Here is a 19,823-nt window from a genome sequence, read left to right as displayed (position 1 = left end):
ACAAGTGAGTATAACAATTCTTTATTCTTAAGTGACATGTGCTTTCTCCAGCACGTGTCACACAGATCACATCAGTGTGTGGCCCGTGTGACATCCGTGCTGCCGGGAGAAAAAAAAAAACAGACATGTCGCCATGTGGAGCACATGTGTGTTCCACATGGCCACGTGGTCTGTGAAAAAACACAGATGTGTGCGCGTGTGTCCGTGTCTCCGATACGTGTGGAAACGGACTTTACAGGTACCAGAAACACGGATGTGTGAAAGGGACTGTACATGCATTTCTACTATTTGGGGGTTTTTTTATCTGCAGACTTTCCTTGTGTCTATGGGGAAAATCTGCAAACAATAATTATATTTACCGCAAGAGAAATTGGTATATTCTGCATTTTAAAGTCGCATGCCGCTCAGTTTCCGTAGTATAAAAAATAGCACAATGGGGTGAGATTTAGAGACATGACAGCAGCTTGATGTTAGTGAAATACGCTTTGCCTCTTCTACTCGAAAATACGAAGCATCAAAAATACATCAAATACTCATCGAGGGAAGCTGTGGTTCATTCTCAGGATTAGTGGGGTCCCAGCAGTCAAGAAAGTTATGTCATATCCCATCCATCTACCACAACTTACTGAGGTGGAAATAATCCATTAACAATAAACAAATCAACAACTGGAGAAATCACCATTAACATTTAATCTCAACCTCAGCTTCTTATTGTAACAGAGGCTCCAAAATGCACATAGAAGAGAACATGTAGGGGTTCAGTGAAGGAGGCGGTGAAGGTGTGTAAGTGTCTGATGGGGTCACACAGCTCATAGAAGGACAGACACCCGGCCTCATAGTCTAAGAAGACTCCAAGTGTCGGACACGTTGGCTTCATACTGAGGGGTAATTCCTCTGAGTTGTGCCATACCTTACATTCTCCATCATGCAAAACCAAACACCAAGATTTATCACTATATCCAATACCAGACTGTTTTCCTTCCCTCTCTATACTGGGATAGGACAATCCGATGATACCTCTTCCTATCTGGTTCCACTCCACCTCCCAGTAATGTCGTCCTGAGGAGAGGCCACATCTGCTTAACACCTGGGAGTAAGTCACAAATCTTCCTGATGATTCTGGTTTGTTCTGTTTTTCTCTTAAATGTATTACCATTTTCAGATCTTCTGATAACTTCACCCATCTATGAGCAGTGTCCACATCCAGCAATATGTCTGGGACATGGACCCCGAGCTCTGATGTTACATTGGTGACAATATCTCTCATAGATCGGTGTAAAGTCAGTGAGATCAGAACCTCATCCAGATCCTCCTCAGAACTGACCTCTCCACCATCTCCCCCTGTGTCCTCCTCATCTCCTTGACTACACTCTGTAATGTCCCTTTCTTGTAAGAGTGTTATTGTGTCGGTGACAAGACACATCTCCTCCACGTGATGCATTTTCCTGGATAGCTTGTCCTCCTCTGTTTCCAGCTTCTTGATCAGATGAGATATCTGGGACACAATCTTCTCCTCCTGCCTGGAGACCTCGCTCAGTGCCTTCTTTTCTGCAATTTCCAGTCGATTCTTAATGTCCATAAATATCTTACTGACATCCTTCCTCTTATCGGAGGCTTTCTCCTGGATCTTCCTCTTACGATCCTGTAGATTCTGGATTCTTGTCTGAATTTCTGCTTTTTGTGGGTTCAGTTCCTCCAGATATTCCCTCAATTTCTTCTTCTTGGTCTCAGAAGCCTCATCTAGAAGTTCCACCTGGTGTCCTCGGTGTTCACCAACCAGACAGCAAGACGCACACAGACAAGCCGCGTCCTGTGGGCAGTAATACTCCAGAACCTTCTTGTGGAGGGAACATTTTTTGTGACCAAAAGAGGCGGTGGGTTCTGTTAATATATGATCAGCAGTTTTGTTGTGGGCTGTCAGATGTTTGCCACACAAAGAGTTCTCACAATGCAGACAGGATTTCACAGCCGGGACAGGAGGATCACAGTAAGTGCAGAAGATTCCGGTCTCCTCCATCTCAGGCTGAGTAGATGAGAAACGCTCCACTATGTTCCTCAGCTTGTGGTTCTTCTCCAGGGTCGGACGCTCCAGATATTGTGCTCTGCAGTCAGGACAGGAATACACTCCAGCCGCCTCCTGTGCATCCAGCGCACTCACAATACACGAGCGGCAGAAGAAGTGTCCACATCTCAGGGATACGGGATCTGTGTAGAGGCTTAGGCAGATGGAGCAGTCCAGCTCGTCCCTCAGCTCAGCAGACGCCATTGTAGTGTAGAGCGGGAACTGAAAGTAAAAAGGTTTCCTTACATAAGAGGCGGAGAGTTTCTGAGAAGACACTATTAACCCTTGCAGTTCAGATAGTGAGGAAGAAACTGATTAACAAGGTCTGGGGTTGGATTGGAGTTGTAGTAGTTGTACTGGCGCCACCTGCTTGTAGTATAGAGAATTCACCAGTAGAACAAGGAATAAGAAAAAGCAAAGAAGCCACAGAACTTCTGTTGATAAAAAGTGGAATCACTTCCAAATGTTGTGTGTGAACTTCCACCCCCTTTAGGCGCTTTCACACTTGCGTTCATTGCAATCCGCCGTTATGGAAAATAGCGCAGTCTGTTAACGGACTGCGCTATTCTCCATAGACTTTTGACGACACACTGTGATGCAAGTGTCTGCGTTGCATCCGCCGGCTGACGCCGAGTCGTTATTTTGACAGAGCGGCGGGCGGAGGGAACGCAGTATGTAGTGTTTTTGGTGTCGTTACAGCAACGCACCTTGGCGGATTCCGTTGGAAACCGCCAAGGTGGCTAATGATTGTGTATGGTGGTGGATTCCGTCATGTTCTACTGAGCATGCTCAGCATGTCCAGCAGAACGATCTAAATAATTTAAAATCACTCCTGGTCTCCCTCTCTCTGTCGGTCGGTCTCTCCCTCTCACCCCCTCTCCCATACTCACCGATCACCAGCGCGGCGCTGCACGGCTGTCACACTGCTCTGGCGGCTTCTCTTTTGAAAATGCCGTCCGCTCATTATTCCAGCTCATATTCCCTGCTTCCCCCGCCCACCGGCGCCTATGTTTGGTTGCAGTAAGACGCGCCCCCACGCTGAGTGACAGTTGTCTCACTGCAACCAATCACAGCCGTCGGTGGGTGGGTCTATATCGTGCAGTACAATAAATAAATAATTAAAAAAAACAAAAAAAAAAACCAGCGTGCGGTCACCCCCATTTTTGATACCAGCCAAGGTAAAGCCACATGGCTGAAGGCTGGTATTGTCAGGATGGGGAGCCCCAAGTTTTGGGAAGCCCCCTAGCCTAAAAATATCAGCCAGCAGCCGCCCGGAATTGCTGCATCCATTAGAAGCGACATTCCCGGGACTCTACCCGGCTCATCCCGAATTGCCCTGGTGCGGTGGCAATCGGGGTAATAAGGAGTTAATGGCAGCCCATATCTGCCACTAAAGGCCCCGTCACACGCAGTGATATTATTAGTGATATCGCTAGCGAGCGCACCCGCCCCCGTCGTTCGTGTGTCACAGGCAAATAGCTGCCCGTGGCGCACAATATCGTTCGGAGCAGTCACACGGACTTACCTGCCTAGCGACGTCGCTGTGGCCGGCGAACCGCCTCCTTTATAAGTGGGTGGTTCGTGCGGCGTCACAGCGGCGTCACTAAGCGGCCACTGAATAGAAGAGGAGGGGCGGAGATGAGCGGCCGTAGCATCCTGCCCACCTCCTTCCTTCCTCATTGCCGGCAGCCGCACGTAAGCTGTAGTTAGACGTTCCCGAGGTGTCACACATAGCGATGTTTGCTGCCTCGGTAACGACGAACAACCTGCGTCCTCAACAATCAATGATTTTTTTAAAATGAACGACGTGTCAATGATGGACGATTTGGTGAGCATTTTCCATCAGTAACGGTCGACGTTGCTAACGATGCCGGATGTGCGTCACGGAATCCATGAGCCCGGCGATATATCGTCATACTGAGGGTCACTACATCTGAGTTGTGACATACATCATATCCTCCATCATAAATATCCAAACCCCAAGATTTATCATTATCTCCGATACCAGACTGCTCTCCTTCCCTCTCTATACTGCGATAGGACAATCCGATGATACATCTTCCTATCTGGTTCCACTCCACCTCCCAGTAATGTCGTCCTGAGGAAAAGCCACATCTGCTTAACACCTGGGAGTAATCCACAAATCTTCCTGATGATTTTCGTCTCTTTTGTTGAACTTCTGATTTTGTTGCTGTTTTCAGATCTTCTGATATCTTCAAACATCTATTAGCAGTGTCCACATCCAGCAATATGTCTGAGACATGAACCCCGAGCTCTGATGTTACATTGGTGACAATATCCCTCATAGATCGGTGTAAGGTCAGTGAGATCAGAACCTCATCCAGATCCTCCTCAGAACTGACCTCTCCACCATCTCCCCCGGTGTCCTCCTCACCTCCATGATTACACTCTGTAATGTCACTTTCTTGTAAGAGTCTTATTGGGTCAGTGACATGACACATCCTTTCCACGTGATGCATCTTTCTGGACATATTGTCCTCCTGTATTTCCAGCTTCTCGATTTCACGAGATATCAGGGACACAATCTTCTCCTCCTGCCTGGAGACCTTGCTCATCACTTTCTTTTCTGCCATTTCCAGCTTCTTCTTAATATCCATAAATATCTTACTGATGTTCTTCCTCTTGTCAGAGGCTGTTTCCTGAATCTTCCTCTTATGATCCTGCAGATTCTGGACTGTTGCCTGAATTTCTGCTTTTTGTGGGTTTAGTTCATTCAGATATTTCCTCAGTTCCTTCTTCTTCTTCTCAGAAGCCTCATCTAGAAGTTCCACCTGGTGTCCTCGGTGTTCACCAACCAGACAGCAAGACACACACAGACAAGCCGCGTCCTGCGGGCAGTAATACTCCAGAACCTTCTGGTGGAGGGAACATTTTTTGTGACCAAAAGAGGCGGTGGGTTCTGTTAATATATGATCCATCGTCTTGTTGTGGGCTGTCAGGTGGTCGTCACACAGGGAGTTCTCACACTGCAGACAGGATCTCACAGCCGGGACAGGAGACTTTGTACAGCAAGTGCAGAAGATTCTGGTCTCCTCCATCTCAGGCTGAGTAGATGAGAAACGCTCCACTATATTCTCCAGCTTCCGGTTCTTCTCCAGGGCCGGACGCTCCGGATATTGTGCTCTGCAGTCAGGACAGGAATACACTCCAGCCGCCTCCTGTGCATCCAGCGCACTCACAATACACGAGCGGCAGAAGAAGTGTCCACATCTCAGGGATACGGGATCTGTATAGAGGCTCAGGCAGATGGAGCAGTCCAGCTCGTCCCTCAGCTCAGCAGACACCATTGTAGAGTGAAAGAGCAGGAACTGAAAGTGAAAGTTTATCAGAGGCGGAGACTTTCTGAGAAGACACTATTAACCCCTGCAACTCAGATGAGAAAGAAATTGGGTAGGATTGAAGTTGTAGTAGTTGTAGTGGCGCCACCTGCTTGTACTATAGAGAATCCACCACCAGAACAAGAAATAAGAGAAAGCAAAGAAGCCACAAAACTTTTATTGATAAAAAATGTAATTGTACCACCCCTGCAGCAGTCGGCCTGTTGAGAATACGGGTTGCCATGGCTCAAGGGTCTCCGGACCCGGGGGCTTGTGGCCACTCGAAAATGAAAGGGGGTTATTTACAGGGGATAAGTGTTCGTGACGCCACCCGTGTTTCGCTTTAAGGGGAGTACCGCCGCTGCCGGTGTTGAGAGTACCAGGGGGAGATGGAGTGGGGCAGCCAGATGACTTTCCCTCCACGGGTAGGGGAGGCCCCGGGACTCTGGATGGTGGAGGTGTAGGGAAGCGTGGTGCAGACTATGCTGCAGGCAGGACGCAGGGTGGAGTAGTGTACTCACTCAGGCCGTGTGGATGTTGATGCGACTGTTAAGTAGGCTCTGACACAGGAGTAACCCAAGTCTCTGGGTGCCGCTGCCACTCTGCGGAGCTCGTCCAGGAATCCGTCCCCGTTGGTACTGCTGGCGGTCTGGAGCCTGCCTCCATGCACTTGTGTTTAGACGTTTCTGAGTGACCCCTCGGCCTAAAGCTGTCGGGGTCCCGCTCCCTATAATTAAATAGAGAAGCTGTGCACTTGATGGCTGACACTTGGGATCTTTGCAGGCTGCATAAGCTGGAAAGCCCTATCCCCCTCGTTGTGTTGGTGCCTTCGATCTCTGAGCTCTTGGGGAAAGTTCATAAAGAGTCTATCCTCCACAGGTGAATTACCAGGTTGTGTGAAGCTACAACCTGATCTAGGATCCAGTACCCTGCTGTGCTCGGTACCTGTCTGGTTACTAGATTTTCCATTGCCAACCGTTCTCCAAAACTAAGTCTGGGAACCCTTCTCCAATACCCTGCGACCGGGTCTCCGACTCCTCCGGTCCCAGACTACTGTCAGCGACCTAACCAAAAGTCCCACAGGGGGCTCCAACTCCCAGCTCCTCACTCTTTGGGAGCTACTACTGAACTGACTCTAAGCTCTGATTTCTTCCCTCCCACCAGTCTGCCTGACCCCTAGGTGGGTGGCCCTGTTCCAGCAAGACCACCCACTGGTGTGCCTGACAGGGTGTGGTGTAAGGTGTGGTTAGGATTTGAATGCTGATGGAAGCAATACCAATAGTTAGGATCCCAGAACCATGGGGGATGCACCATAAGAGAAAGGAGTGCAGTTCCCTGTGACACCCTGATAGATTCAGGAGCATCACATAATCACTTCCAAATGTTGTGTGTGAACTTCCACCCTCTTTATTTACTTTGGTCACATCATGAAGCCCCGAGTACTGCAGGTGACTGTAGTGGTTACTTGATTTTGGCCTCTTTCTTCAACAATAAGGGATAATGTACTGCCCCGCGCTTGGCTGCTGCTGCCGAGCGGCTCGGGTCCGTTCTCGGGTGTGTGTCGGTTGCTCGAGCGCCTCCGGACCGGGGGTCACGTCGCTCTATGAAGGGGTGGTTGTTTTGGTGATCGGGTGGGTGCGCGGCCGGGGCCGCGATAGAAATTGTTTGTGACGCCACCCATGGGTCGTGGTGATTATTGGCACCACCGCTACTGATGATGGTGGGGGCTCCCGGGTGCGGTGTTGTGGCGCAGCTAGGTGTTGTCTCCCTCCGTGGGTAGGGGATGTGGGTCCCGGGGCCCGCTGGGGGGCTAAGATGATGCCAGAGGAGGGAAGAGCGGCGTAGCGCGGTGCGGTGCCGGAGGGCACTGGTGTACTCACTCTGAGGAAACACACGGGAGTCACTGGAAAAACAAAAACGATATGGTGGTCGGTGCCTGCAGCCGGCTGCGTTGTTCCCCCTACTCGGGTTGATGGTGTCCGTCTTTCTCCTGCACCTTTGTAAGGTGTGTGACTACTATGCCTGAGCAACGTTAGTCCGCTCCCCGACTTGTAGATGCTGGAGGAGCCCTTTTGCCTGCAGGCGCTGGCCCGTGAGATCTTAGTGCCTGGGCGGTGGCTTCCTATCCCCCTCGGTGGGCTGTTGCCTTCTCTCGGGACTTGGGGTGGGAATGGACCTATAGTCCAGACCGCAATCAGTTAAATTGACTTGGTCCAGTTGTTTCTGGGCCTTGTACGGGGTCTGAGTACCCTTTCCTGGTGCTCCGGTTTCGGTTTGACTCCCCGATTCGGTACCGGCGGGCTGCTACCCTGCCTCGGTGCCTTGACGGTTCCACCGGTTCTACTCCCGGCCTCCTGCGGACGGCCACCACCGCCTGTCTCCTGGCCACAGGGTCCCTAGGCTCCAACCTAGGCCCTGACAGACTTCTTCTCCTAACTGACACTCCACTTTCCTCTCCTGTACTGTACTGTTCTCTGTTACTCTCACTGTCTAGTTTTCTCCACCCCTGACCATCAATCCTCTTCGGTGGGCGTGGCCACATGGCGTGGCGAAGCACACAGAGTCTCTGCTGAAACAAACGGCTGGATGGACGGGTCCCACAGGCGGCTGCGGTGTTTTTCCCCTGACCCCAGGTTGTTAGTGTAAGTCCTTTACTTCGCCTCCGTGCACACTCTTCCTGCTCTCCGGTTTCCAGCTGGCTCCCCGATTCAGTACCGGGGGGCCACCGCCCAGCCCCGGCTACCTGCACCAACTGGCTCCACGGCTCCCTGCAGACGGCCACTACCGTCTGCCTGACTTTCTGCACAGGGGCCCTAGGCTCCAACCTAGGCCCCAATCTGCGTCTGCCTCTCTGCAGATGTCCTTTCTCCTTCACTCCTGAACTTCTCTCTCGCTTGTTTCCTGCCTCAGGCCAGCTCACTCCAGGGTGGGCGTCATAATCTCCTGACTCCGCCCACCTGGTGTGTCAGTCTGAGCCCGAGGCAGAAAGCAGGTCACTTTGGGGATGTCTGCTGTGAACTTCTGGGGGTGAGGGCGTGTGTGTGTTGTTACCTGTGTCCCCTGGCTTGTCCAGGGCGACACACCGCAAACCACAAGTGGCGTCACGTATAAACTTCATTCAACAATCCCCTGTAAATATTCCCCTTTTCAAAAAAAACCCCAGGGCACGGAACCGGGCAACGGCCACCAAAGTGACATTCCCCAGTTATACACTGCCCGGGACCGAGTACCCCATAACCCTGTGCGACACAACTGCACCACAGCGTGCATATCCTCCATATACTAGTATACTATTATATACCAGCCCCTGCTGCTTATTACTCTCCTAGACTCCAATTTCCAGTACAGAACCCAACAGTGTAGAATGTAATGTAACTGTGCAGCACGGACCCCCGGACTGGCTTGGAAGCTGAGGCTATGTGCTCACGATCAGTGTTAGCAGCATATGTTTGCTGCGTCCTACAATACAAGCACAGTGAATGGGAGTTATAGAAATCTCCTGCCCACTGTACTTCTTTTTAACACTGCGTAACCTGACCTGCAGAGCGAGTTTCCTCTCCGCACCATGTAAATTTGTCATGCGGAGACGCTTGAGTCTCCTACATGGGAGAATGCAGTGGACACAGTGAAAATATGCGGAGTCCAAAATGCCATATAACACTGATCGTGGCCACGAACCCTTAGAGGACAGAGCAGGACACAAGACTAATGCAGTTAGGCCTCATTCACACGTTCATATTTAGGTCAATTAGCATCAATATTGTAAGGCTATGTCCGCACGCTGCATTTTTATGGTGACCACGATACACCAGAAATGCACCCTAGGGAAAAAAAAAATAAATCACCCTGTGGGAAATAACATAGCAATGCATTTGGGTGAAAAAAGCAGGGAAAAACTCAAATAGAATTGACATGCTGCATTCTTGTGGTCACCACAAAATGCAGCCCCCCAAAAAAGCAACAAGCGCACAGGAAATGTGAAATCTCATAGACTTTGCTGGGGAAGCAAAAGCGTGCAGCTTGTGGTGACTAAAAGGTCACCACAAAATGCACCAAAATAGCATCCAAAACTGCAGCATTGAACCCACACAGAATATAACAGAAAGATGCACATTTATCCATAATACAGACGGAAATATGGCAGCGTACATGAGACATAATACGCTGCGAGCAAGAGCCGAGCGTCATCTGCTGCGAGCATCATGTGCTGCAAACGTGAGCCGAGCGTCATCTGCTGCGAGCATCATGTGCTGCGAACGTGAGCCGAGCGTCATCTGCTGCGAGCATCATGTGCTGCGAACGTGAGCCGAGCGTCATCTGCTGCAAGCCAAGCGTCATCTGCTGCTCCTCGCTCCTCTGCTGCGAGCATCATGTGCTGCGAACGTGAGCCGAGCGTCATCTGCTGCAAGCGTGAGCCAAGTGTCATCTGCTGCGGGCCAAGCGTCATCTGCTGCGAGCGTGAGCCAAGAGTGATCTGCTGCAAGCCGAGCGTCATCTGCTGCTCTTCGCTCCTCTGCTGCGAGCTGAGTCATCTGCTGCAAGCGTGAGCCAAGTGTCATCTGCTGCGAGCCAAGCGTCATCTGCTGCGAGCGTGAGCCAAGGGTGATCTGCTGCAAGCCGAGCGTCATCTGCTGCTCCTCTGCTGCGAGCTGAGTCATCTGCTGCAAGCGTGAGCCAAGTGTCATCTACTGTGAGCGTGAACCAAGCATCATCTGCTGCGAGCGCGAACCGAGCGTCATCTGCTGCGAGTGTCATCTGCTGCGAGTGTCATCTGCTGCGAGCGTGAACCAAGCATCATCTGCTGCGAGCGCGAACCGAGCGTCATCTGCTGCGAGTGTCATCTGCTGCAAGTGTCATCTGCTGTGAGCGTGAGCCGAGCATCATCTGCTGCGAGCACGAGCCGAGCGTCACCTGCTCACGCAAAACACAATTCTGACATTGTTTTGGGAGGAGTTCTTTATACGACGTACACTATCTGGTAAAAAAGATCTTGCAGTATAACTCTCCTTACAAGTACAGGTATGAAGATACCCAACATGTCCAAATTTGTAATATTTTAGCAGTGAAAAAAAATAAATAAATGCGTGGGGGGGGGGGGTTTGGGGCCATTTGTAGTCATTTTCTCTGAGACCCGTAACGCTTTCATTTTTCAGCTGATGGAGCCGCGTGGGGGCTTTTTTTGTAGGACAAGACAACATTTGTATTGATCGCACTTTGGGATAGATATATGATCGTGGGGTCGTTTGTTACAGCTTTTTTGTATTGTAGAGCCCAAAAGGGAATTTTATTTTATCTTTTCTACATTTTTTCATTGCTCACTTTGTTTTTGAATCATGTCAATTATTTTGACAGATCGGACCTTTGTAAAGACGGCGAGATCACGTGTGTATTTTTCAAATTATCCTTAAAGGGGAAATAGGGAGTGATTTGAACCTTTGAGGTTTTTTCTACTTTTCCTCTGAGGAGACCTGAACCTGTGATCTTCTGATCCGTATACTGTTATACACCCGCATGGCAGTATATAGTAAAATTCATTGCAGTCTTTGGTGCCCGACCACAGGGAGGTGCCCAGGGAGCTCCATAATGCTGACACAGGGGTCTTCAGCAGACACCCCCCCCCCCCCCCCCCCCCCGATGTCATTGTAACCTCTCAGAGACTCACAATCATGTCAGCTGAGGGGTGCATAGAATGACGCTCCCCTATGCCACCACGCTGTCAATGCCGCTATCAGAGTCTAATAACCGCGGGCGGTGCTTTGCTCCAACCAGTCTTTAAAGACAGGTCCGGGCTGTAAGACACAGACATTACCTGCTGAGTATGGGGTGAAATCCCCCTGAGACCCCCGCTCTATACACCCGCTACTGACTTATGCCTAACATGTACAGATGTCGGTAGGGGGCCCCCTCCGCCATTGTGAGGGCCCCAGAGGAGAGTAGAGGTGACACAGTGGGGAAAGGGGGGGGGGGGGGGGAGATAGGCCCACAGCAAATTAGGGATACATTTACTGTGGGCCCCTTCCCCCGTTATTAGAAGAGACAATGGGGAAAGGCACAATAACTTAGGTGACAATGGGAGAGGGCCCACAATAAACTAAAGGAGACATAATTTGGGGGGCCACAGGAAATCAGAAATTCACTGTGGGACCCCTCTCCCTGTGCCCCCTCCCCTCAGTGCAGGTAATGGCAGTGGCTGGAGAACTGCCTGGCCTCATATATATACTGTATGTACTCACAGGTCACACGCTGCAGCCAGCAATGTCCTCGCCCCTGCTCCTCGGTACAATCGGCAGGTTGAGATTGGTCAAGTGCCTGCCCAATCACAGCACTGCTCCTTGCCTGAGCTGTGATGTGAGGTCACACAAAGAAAACAAGTGCTGATTGGGATGTACGGCAACCAATCAATTTTAGGCCAATCCTTTACTGTTTCACAATGCAAGTCCCTGTGCAGATGTAGAGAGTAGGAAAGCGGTGCTGGATTACAACCATGGAGCACCAATAAACACTAACCCTAATCCACCCCAGTACAGCTGTAACATGCGGCAGGGCCAAAGACACTCAAATGGGGGACACTGACAATAGACAAAATAATAGACACACACCAAAATGAAAGCAGAATACATGTAAATGCAGAGAATAAGGGGCTGCGGTGTTTCTTTTCATGTGTTCCATGATATTAATAAGCCTCATTTTACCGTTATGTCGTGCGCATGTTACATCTGCAGAGTTTCTATTCACTTACATTGTCCTCTGGATTGTGAAGCCCCCCATGTATGTAATGTTTTTGTTTAGCTGTGCACCCTTTTTCATTATACAGCAAGGCGTAACCAAGGGAAAAAGGAGTCAGCCCCACAGGCGGCCGTGTGCCCCCCCACCCGCGTCAGCCCCACAGGCGGCTGTAGGTAAAAGGGAAAAAAAATAAATAAATAAATAAATAAATAAATAAATAAATCAGGGCAGCACCAGCAAGCATTGTAAGGAGGCAGGAGCTGCGGTGCTGGGCAGGAGTGGGTGCTCCAGGAGATCCCCGGGTTTTACGTTTGACCAGACCTGCCTGGGGTGCCAGCTCCAGGGTAGTCTTATTGGTGATAAAGACACCACATTTGGATGTGTTAACCCCCCCCCCCCCCCAATGCTTTGCTTGTGACTGATTGTATGTGGACAAAAAGCCCGACTGCCCAATCCTTGATTTTATTATATTCGTTACTCTTGTTGAGCCCGTCAGCGCTTCCACCCTGCTCAACTTAAGTAAAGAGCACTCCTACACTTAGTGCTTGCTCATTACTTATAGTTCTGGTTTAGGCCTCTTTACAGCACCTGTCAGGTCTATGGAGCATCCAGCACTAACTAGTAATAGTGAGCGGGCACTATAGTGCTGGAGTGTTCTTTTCTAGAATCGAGCAGGTTGGAATCTGATGGGCTCGAGTATAATGGAGGTCATTATTGGACAGGCCGCCTCTGCCCACATACAGCATTTCCAGGGGGATGGACAACACTGCACCCGAAAACATTATTAGGTTAAGTTCACATTTCCGTTGTTTTGTATCAGTCACATGCGTCGCTTGACGCATGTGACTGATGCGCTGTACAACGGATGACAAAGAACAGAATTCTTTGTCGGATTCCGTTGTGTGCGGGGGGCGGAGTTCGGGGGGGAACCGAGCGGGGCCGTGGCACTGATGACGTCAGTGCCGCAGGACAGGTGAGTGAGTGAGTATACACACATGCTGAATGCGGGAGGGGGCGGAGCCGAGCGGGGGCGGAGCCAGGCGCTGAGCATGTCAGTGGCAGTGCTGCGGTCTGCATGGCTGGGGACAGGTGAGTGAGTGTATGTATGTATGTATGTATGTATGTATGGCGTGTGGGAGGGGGTGGAGCCGAGCGGGGGGCGGGGCCAGACGAGGATGTCAGTGGCAGTGCTTGTCTGCATTGCTGGGGACAGGTGTGTGTGTGTGTGTGTACACACATGTGCGGAGTGCGGGAGGGGGCGGGGCCGAGCGGGGAAGTGTCGGCCTCCCTGTACACGTAACCAGACTAAATATCGAGTAACCGCAAAGCACCCGATGTTTACCTTGGTTACCCGATATTTACCTTGGTTACGGGCCGACACCGCTTAGCGCTGGCTCCTTGCACCGTAACCAGGGTAAATATCGGGTAACCAACCAAAGCTGGTGATGTGTGCAGGGAGCCAGAGAGCATGCGCAGCAAAATCCGACGGATCGCGCTGCTCAAAAAACGTTACATGCTGCGTTCCTCCCGCCCAGCGGTCAGTCGTTCCACGACTGATCAGTCGGGCGGAGGGTGCAACGCAGCATCATTAGTCACAATCCGCTGCTCATACAAGTCTATGGGAGCAACGGAATCCGCTAAACGGATTCCGTTGTTTACAAGAGCAGCGGATTGTGACTGATACATTTTAGCGGAAGTGTGAACTTAGCCTTACCCTCAGTGAGAGCCAAAGACTCAGTGCGGTGCCGATTCCCATCATTGAATGATGGAGCTGATGGTCGGATAGCTCATGAATGACACAGCCGAGCAACCTTGAGACTCAGCGAAGTGTTAAGCATACATGATAGAGTATTGAGCAGTGACACTCACTCGTTACTTACTAGTAGTAATGAGCAAGCACAACCATAGGAGCAGTTCGAAAAAAAAAAGAAAGAAAAAAAAAAAGTCAATGGGGAACTCAAGCACTTTTCCAGAAGGGTTACCAGAAAATTGCTTGAGTTCCTCATTGGCTTCCACTTTACTCAGGTGTTCGAGTCATGCCCATCCGAGCATCCAACTGCTTGTTATGCCCGCCCACTCATCACTAGTTACCAGTACTGAGCATGGTAGTGCCCGCTCATCACTAGTTACCAGTACTGAGCATGGAGGTGCCCGCTCATCACTAGTTACCAGTACTGAGCATGGTAGTGCCCGCTCATCACTAGTTACCAGTACTGAGCACCCGAGCATGGTAGTGCCCGCTCATCACTAGTAATAAGCATGGTTAGCACTAGTAGCAAGTTCAATGATAAACGGTCAATATAGAAACAGCCTTGACAACAGGACGTCTATACACACAGGTTTATTGTGACTGATGCCATAGACAACATTACAGATACATTTAGCATGGATATTGGAAGCCTTTCTGGACTACACGCTAACCTAGAAGAAAAAAAAAAAAAAAAAAAAAAAAATCAGTAAAATAAGGAAACAGACATTCTCTGGTCCTCTAGAAATGTTATGGACATTATGGGCCTCGTTTACATATCCACAAGTCACCTGTCCATGTCTTTTGCAGACTGAATGGTCCGTAAAAAATTTAGAAGAGGAACAAAAAACAAAGATGGCATCAGTGCGCGGTACATGATTACACTGTAAAGGATCGGAGATGATCACAGGTGGTAACCACGACACTGATGAACAGTCCATGTTTTTATATACGATAAACATCACATACAAATGATTGAGGCCTAAAGGGCTTTTCCATCTTATAAAGCTTGTATATGTAGCTACAATATACTATCAATTTGTGATGGGTGAAGATCTCCCGATTCCAAGAATTCGAGTCACCGGGGTAAATCCATGAGGGCAGCCACAATCTTTTAGGCCTTGTTCACACAATGAGGATTTGAGACTCCGGTTGCAGATTTACTGCTCCTATTTGATAAATTAGGTTATTTGTGTCTTTTCAGGGCATTTGTATTAGGTCACATCTTAAATAAAACTGCGGCTATGAAAACTTCCTGTTAATTATATGTACGGATTATATGCGTTTTTTTCTGATGCAGAACAGTGTGGGGGATTTTTTTGTTTTTTTTATCTGCAGACTCTTTGTCTTGTTGAAGTCTATGGGCAAAAGCCACAAAGAAACGTATATTTACCAGAAGATACGTTTTTAGGTTGTGGATTTCAAAATTGCGGCGCCGGTCAGTTCCCATATTTTAAAGGCAGTGGCGGTGAAATCGAGAAATCCCATGCAGTTTGAAGTTAATCTAATACACCGGGTTTTTTTAGTGCACGAAAATACACATCGTGGAAAGCCTTAAGAAAGTCACGTTATGGCATATCCTATCCATTTACCACCACTTAGTGAGATAGACAGAACCCATTAATTATGAACGGTCAACAACTGGACAAGTCACCCATTAACATTAAATCTCGGCCTCAGCTTCTTATTGTCACAGAAGCTCCATCAGTCACATAGAAGAGAACATGTAGGGGTTCAGTGAAGGAGGCGGTGAAGCTGTGCAAGTGTTTTATGGGGTCACACAGCTCATAGAAGGACAGACGCCCGGCCTCATAGTCTAAGAACAGGCCAAGTGTTGGACATCTTTGGATTACATTGAGGGTTAGTATATGCGAGTTGAGACATACTCCATATTCTCCATCATACAAAACCAAACACCAAGATTTATCATTCAGTCCAATCTTCGACTTATTTCCTTCTCTTTTTATACTGGGATATGATACTCCAATGCCACATAATCCTATCTGGTTCCACTTCACCTCCCAGTAATGTCGTCCTGAGGAGAGGCCACATCTGCTTAACACCTGGGAGTAATCCACAAATCTTCCTGATGATTCTGGCCTCTCCTGTTCTTCAGATCTTGTTGCCGTTTTCAGATCTTCTGATATCTTCACCCATCTATGAGCCGTGTCCACATCCAGAAATATGTTTGTGACAGGGACCCCGAGATCTGATGTTATACTGGTGACAATATCCCTGATCGGTCGGATTAAGGTCAGTGAGATCAGAACCTCATCCAGATCCTCCTCATAACCGACCTCTCCACCATCTCCCCCTGTGTCGCCCTCACCACCAAGACTACCCTCTGTAATGTAAGTTTCTTGTAAGAGCCTAAATGGGTCAGTGACACGACGCATCTTCCTGGACAGCTTTTTCTCCTGTATTTCCAGCTTCTGGATCAGGTTATATAGCTGCATCACAATCTTCTCCTCCTGCCTGAAGACCTCAGTTAGTGCTCTTTTTTCTGCTACTTCCAGTTGTTTCATAATGTCCATAAATCTCCTATTAATGCTCTTCCTTTTACCTGAGCCTTTCGCATGGATCTTTCTCGTACGATCCTGTAGAGTCCGGATTCTTGTTTGAATTGCTTTTTGTGGGCTTAGTTCATCCACATATTCCTTCTTAGAAGCCTCATCTAGAAGTTCCTTCTGGTGTCCTTGGTGGTCGCCAACCCTACAGCAAGACACACACAGACAAGAAACATCCTGCAGGTAGTAATAACCCAGAACCTTCTTATGGAGAGGACATTTTATGCAAGCAAAAGATCTAGGGGGTTTTACTATGTCATCTAATGTGTTGTCATGTGCTGTCAGGGGGTCGTCACATACGGACGTCTCACAATACCGACAGAATTTCACAGCTGGAACAGGAGACTCTGAGCAGAAGATTCCGGTCTCCTCTGTTTCGGGCTCAGGAGATGAGAAACGCTCCACTATGTTCCTCAGCTTCCGATTCTTTTCCAGGGCCGGACGCTCCGGATATTGTGCTCTGCAGTCAGGACAGGAATACACTCCAGCCGCCTCCTGTGCATCCAGCGCACTCACAATACACGAGCGGCAGAAGATGTGTCCACATCTCAGGGATACGGGATCTGTATAAAGGCTCAGGCAAATGGAGCAGTCCAGCTTGTCTCCGGGGTATTCCATTCTGGAAAAGGAAGAAAGACTGATTAATACCAAACATACTCCAAATATAAATTTACAAGGATAGGATTTGACTATCCTTGTCAGTGCCATTTTGTCCTGAAGAAGGGAGCTGTGACCCCAGAAACGCGTTGACTTATATTAGCTCCTCTAATAAAGACTTTGAGGATTTAATTTTCGTCTTTGGAGTGGTGACAAGCGCAGCGACGACAACTGGTCTCTTGATTATTTTTTTTTTTTATCTGCTTGACTCCCCAGTGCTGCAGCCATCTCCACCATTACATTCTTCTCTAGGTGTTGTGACCTTAAACAACCCCTATAAGTGAGTACATTCTTCACCTCTTCTCCTGCCTACCTGGTAAGACCCTATTGCGCCTTTTCCTCCACAGGCTCTTACTGTATGTCACTTATGAGCTCTCTATTCTCCAAACATATAATTACTTGGGACTGGAAAACTCAATATTCCTTCACCCAAACTTCCGAACTCTGGCCTACACTTTGCCTCCGTTCCCCTCTTCTCTTCGCTGTTTCAGGGTCCCCACTATCGAAGCAGCTCCTTTGTTCTTAACCCTAATCCTGGAGTACGATCGCTCTCCTTCTCCTGAAGAGCCAGTCTGCCACTTTCCACCCTAGTTACTTCTTGCCATCACTGCTCACCATCACCAAGTCCACCATGAGTCTCTGCTGCTGCTTCCGGTGTCTGGTATTTGCTTCTACTCTGATGACAGGTCAATGGCGCTGCAGCTAATCAGTGACCTCAGTAGGACGTTCAATCTCTTTAGAGCAAGTCACAGCACAGGAGGCCACTGCAGTCATTTATCACATTAAGACAATTTTCCACCACTGATTGGCCTCCAGGAGGCGCCAACTCCCATTTCACCTTTAGGCCATGTTCACACGATTTCTTTTGTATGACAGTAAATCAAGCAGTTAGGTCAATCAGAACGACATCACCCTTTACACAGTGCCGTTATATCCAGCTTCGTGCGGTCAGTCCCTGTGATTGTGAATGACTTTGATGTCCCTTGTGCCCAATTTGCCATAAACGGTCGCCTTATAAATCTTAACTGAAAAAACGTATTGGTACGCACTAAGGGAGAGAGCAGGCTATCCTGGATAGGGCAAGCTGTGGACTGCACCTGTTATGTGCCCACAATCAGAACCCACTGCATCCTGGACACGGCGGGTCCTGACCTGAGAGTCTCCTCTGCAGGAGGCGGCGGCTGCTCGTGCCCACGATCCGGGCAGTTGTGGTCTCTCGCTTGTGTTCTCCCTATGGAGAAAGCTTGCGACGCCGCAGCAGAGAATTGACAATTTGTGGCTCACAAAGCCGCACCGCAGGTCAGTTTATGCCACAGGCAGCACACGATTTCTAGAAATCTCGTCCACTGTGCTTGTACTGAACAACGCAGCAGTTTGAATGCAGCTGAACCGCTGATCGTGGGCTCGCTGCCTTAGGCTATGTGCCCACGGGCACTCGTACCTGCGGATGTATCCGCAGGTACGAGCGCATGTTTCCCGCAGCTGCCCGCCGGCGTCCGCTTTTTAGCTGCTAGATTACAGCGGAATAGCTGCGGGAAACATGCGGAGATTCATGCGTCTTACCTGCGGACGTCCCGGCCTCTCATCTCATAGCGGAGGGCTGGGACATCCGCAGGTAATTCCGCATGAATAATTGACATGCAATTATACATGCGGATGCCTACATCCGCAGCATAGTCGGCAGCTGCACTTTCCACAGCGTGGACACAGCACTCCCCATGTCCCATAGGATAACATGGGGAGTGACTGTACATGCTAAAACCTGCGGATTTAGCTGGAAAATCCAGAAAAATCTGCAGGTTTTCCGCGGCAAAATCCACAGATGCAAGCTCCCGTGGGCACATAGCCTAAGGGTGGGAGAAGATGGGGCACTAGGCACATCCAAGGCTTTCACATGGACTGTTCTGCATGACCCAACTGCTTGATTTATGGTCATCCATTTTTTTAGTAATGTCACACAGGAGGGGGGATTAGATACACGGCTCAGCAGACAGGATCACACAGGAGGGGGGATTAGATACACGGCTCAGCAGACAGGATCACACAGGAGGGGGATTAGATACACGGCTCAGCAGACAGGATCACACAGGAGGGGGATTAGATACACGGCTCAGCAGACAGGATCACACAGGAGGGGGATTAGATACACGACTCAGCAGACAGGATCACACAGGAGGGGATTAGATACACGGCTCAGCAGACAGGATCACACAGGAGGGGATTAGATACACAGCTCAACAGACCGTATCACACAGGACGGGATTAGATTGTTAGGTTGACCTAACAGTCACAGCTATTGCCAGCGATGTCCGAATGCAGAGAGGGTACCGGTGACCCCCCTCTGCCCTCCCTTTAGCCTTCAATGAAAACAGGCAGACACCGTTATACACGTAAAGGCTAGGAGACGTGCGGCTCCGAATAGAAAGACTGTATTATTTTGTTTACATTTCAAAGTTATACAAAGTTGATTAGGGCGTAACTATGCAACATACATATTCATTAATCTACATTCATTAAGGCGTGGATTGCATATTCCCAGCAAGAGAAATTAATATAATGACTTATACTCCCATAACAGTCTATGACGTTTCTTTTTCCATAACAAGAATGTTTTTCAGTCGTCTCTAAGTCAAAACATTCTGCGTCCTTGAAGTTGGTCTCACAGTTTATTACACAAGTAAGTCTGGTTTGATATTGCCAGGGAGAATGAATTTCTATTATTTTCT

General features: G+C 49.2%; 2 protein-coding genes across 2 annotated transcripts; both read right to left on the bottom strand.

The window, feature by feature from the left end:
• Positions 1 to 332: 332 nt before the first annotated feature.
• Positions 333 to 2,266, bottom strand: LOC142246520 (E3 ubiquitin/ISG15 ligase TRIM25-like). Its single transcript, XM_075319582.1, has one exon. It carries the CDS (start codon positions 2,264 to 2,266, stop codon positions 701 to 703), a length of 1,566 nt encoding a protein of 521 aa, XP_075175697.1. The 3' UTR covers positions 333 to 700.
• Positions 2,267 to 15,549: 13,283 nt separating this feature from the next.
• LOC142246780 (E3 ubiquitin-protein ligase TRIM62-like) lies at positions 15,550 to 17,058 on the bottom strand. Its single transcript, XM_075319831.1, has one exon. The coding sequence runs from the start codon at positions 17,056 to 17,058 to the stop codon at positions 15,550 to 15,552; it is 1,509 nt and encodes a 502-aa protein (XP_075175946.1).
• Between the last annotated feature and the right edge of the window lie 2,765 nt (positions 17,059 to 19,823).

The sequence above is a fragment of the Anomaloglossus baeobatrachus genome, chromosome 7 (genome assembly GCF_048569485.1).
Source record: "Anomaloglossus baeobatrachus isolate aAnoBae1 chromosome 7, aAnoBae1.hap1, whole genome shotgun sequence".
In the NCBI taxonomy this organism is placed as follows: domain Eukaryota; kingdom Metazoa; phylum Chordata; class Amphibia; order Anura; family Aromobatidae; genus Anomaloglossus; species Anomaloglossus baeobatrachus.
Note: the sequence above shows the minus strand (reverse complement) of the source record. Positions and strands in the feature narration are given on the sequence as shown.

Coding starts and splice junctions, on each gene's coding strand:
- LOC142246520 (XM_075319582.1), bottom strand. CDS start 2,266: ATGGCGTCTGCTGAGCTGAGGGACGAGCTGGACTGCTCCATCTGCCTA.
- LOC142246780 (XM_075319831.1), bottom strand. CDS start 17,058: ATGGAATACCCCGGAGACAAGCTGGACTGCTCCATTTGCCTGAGCCTT.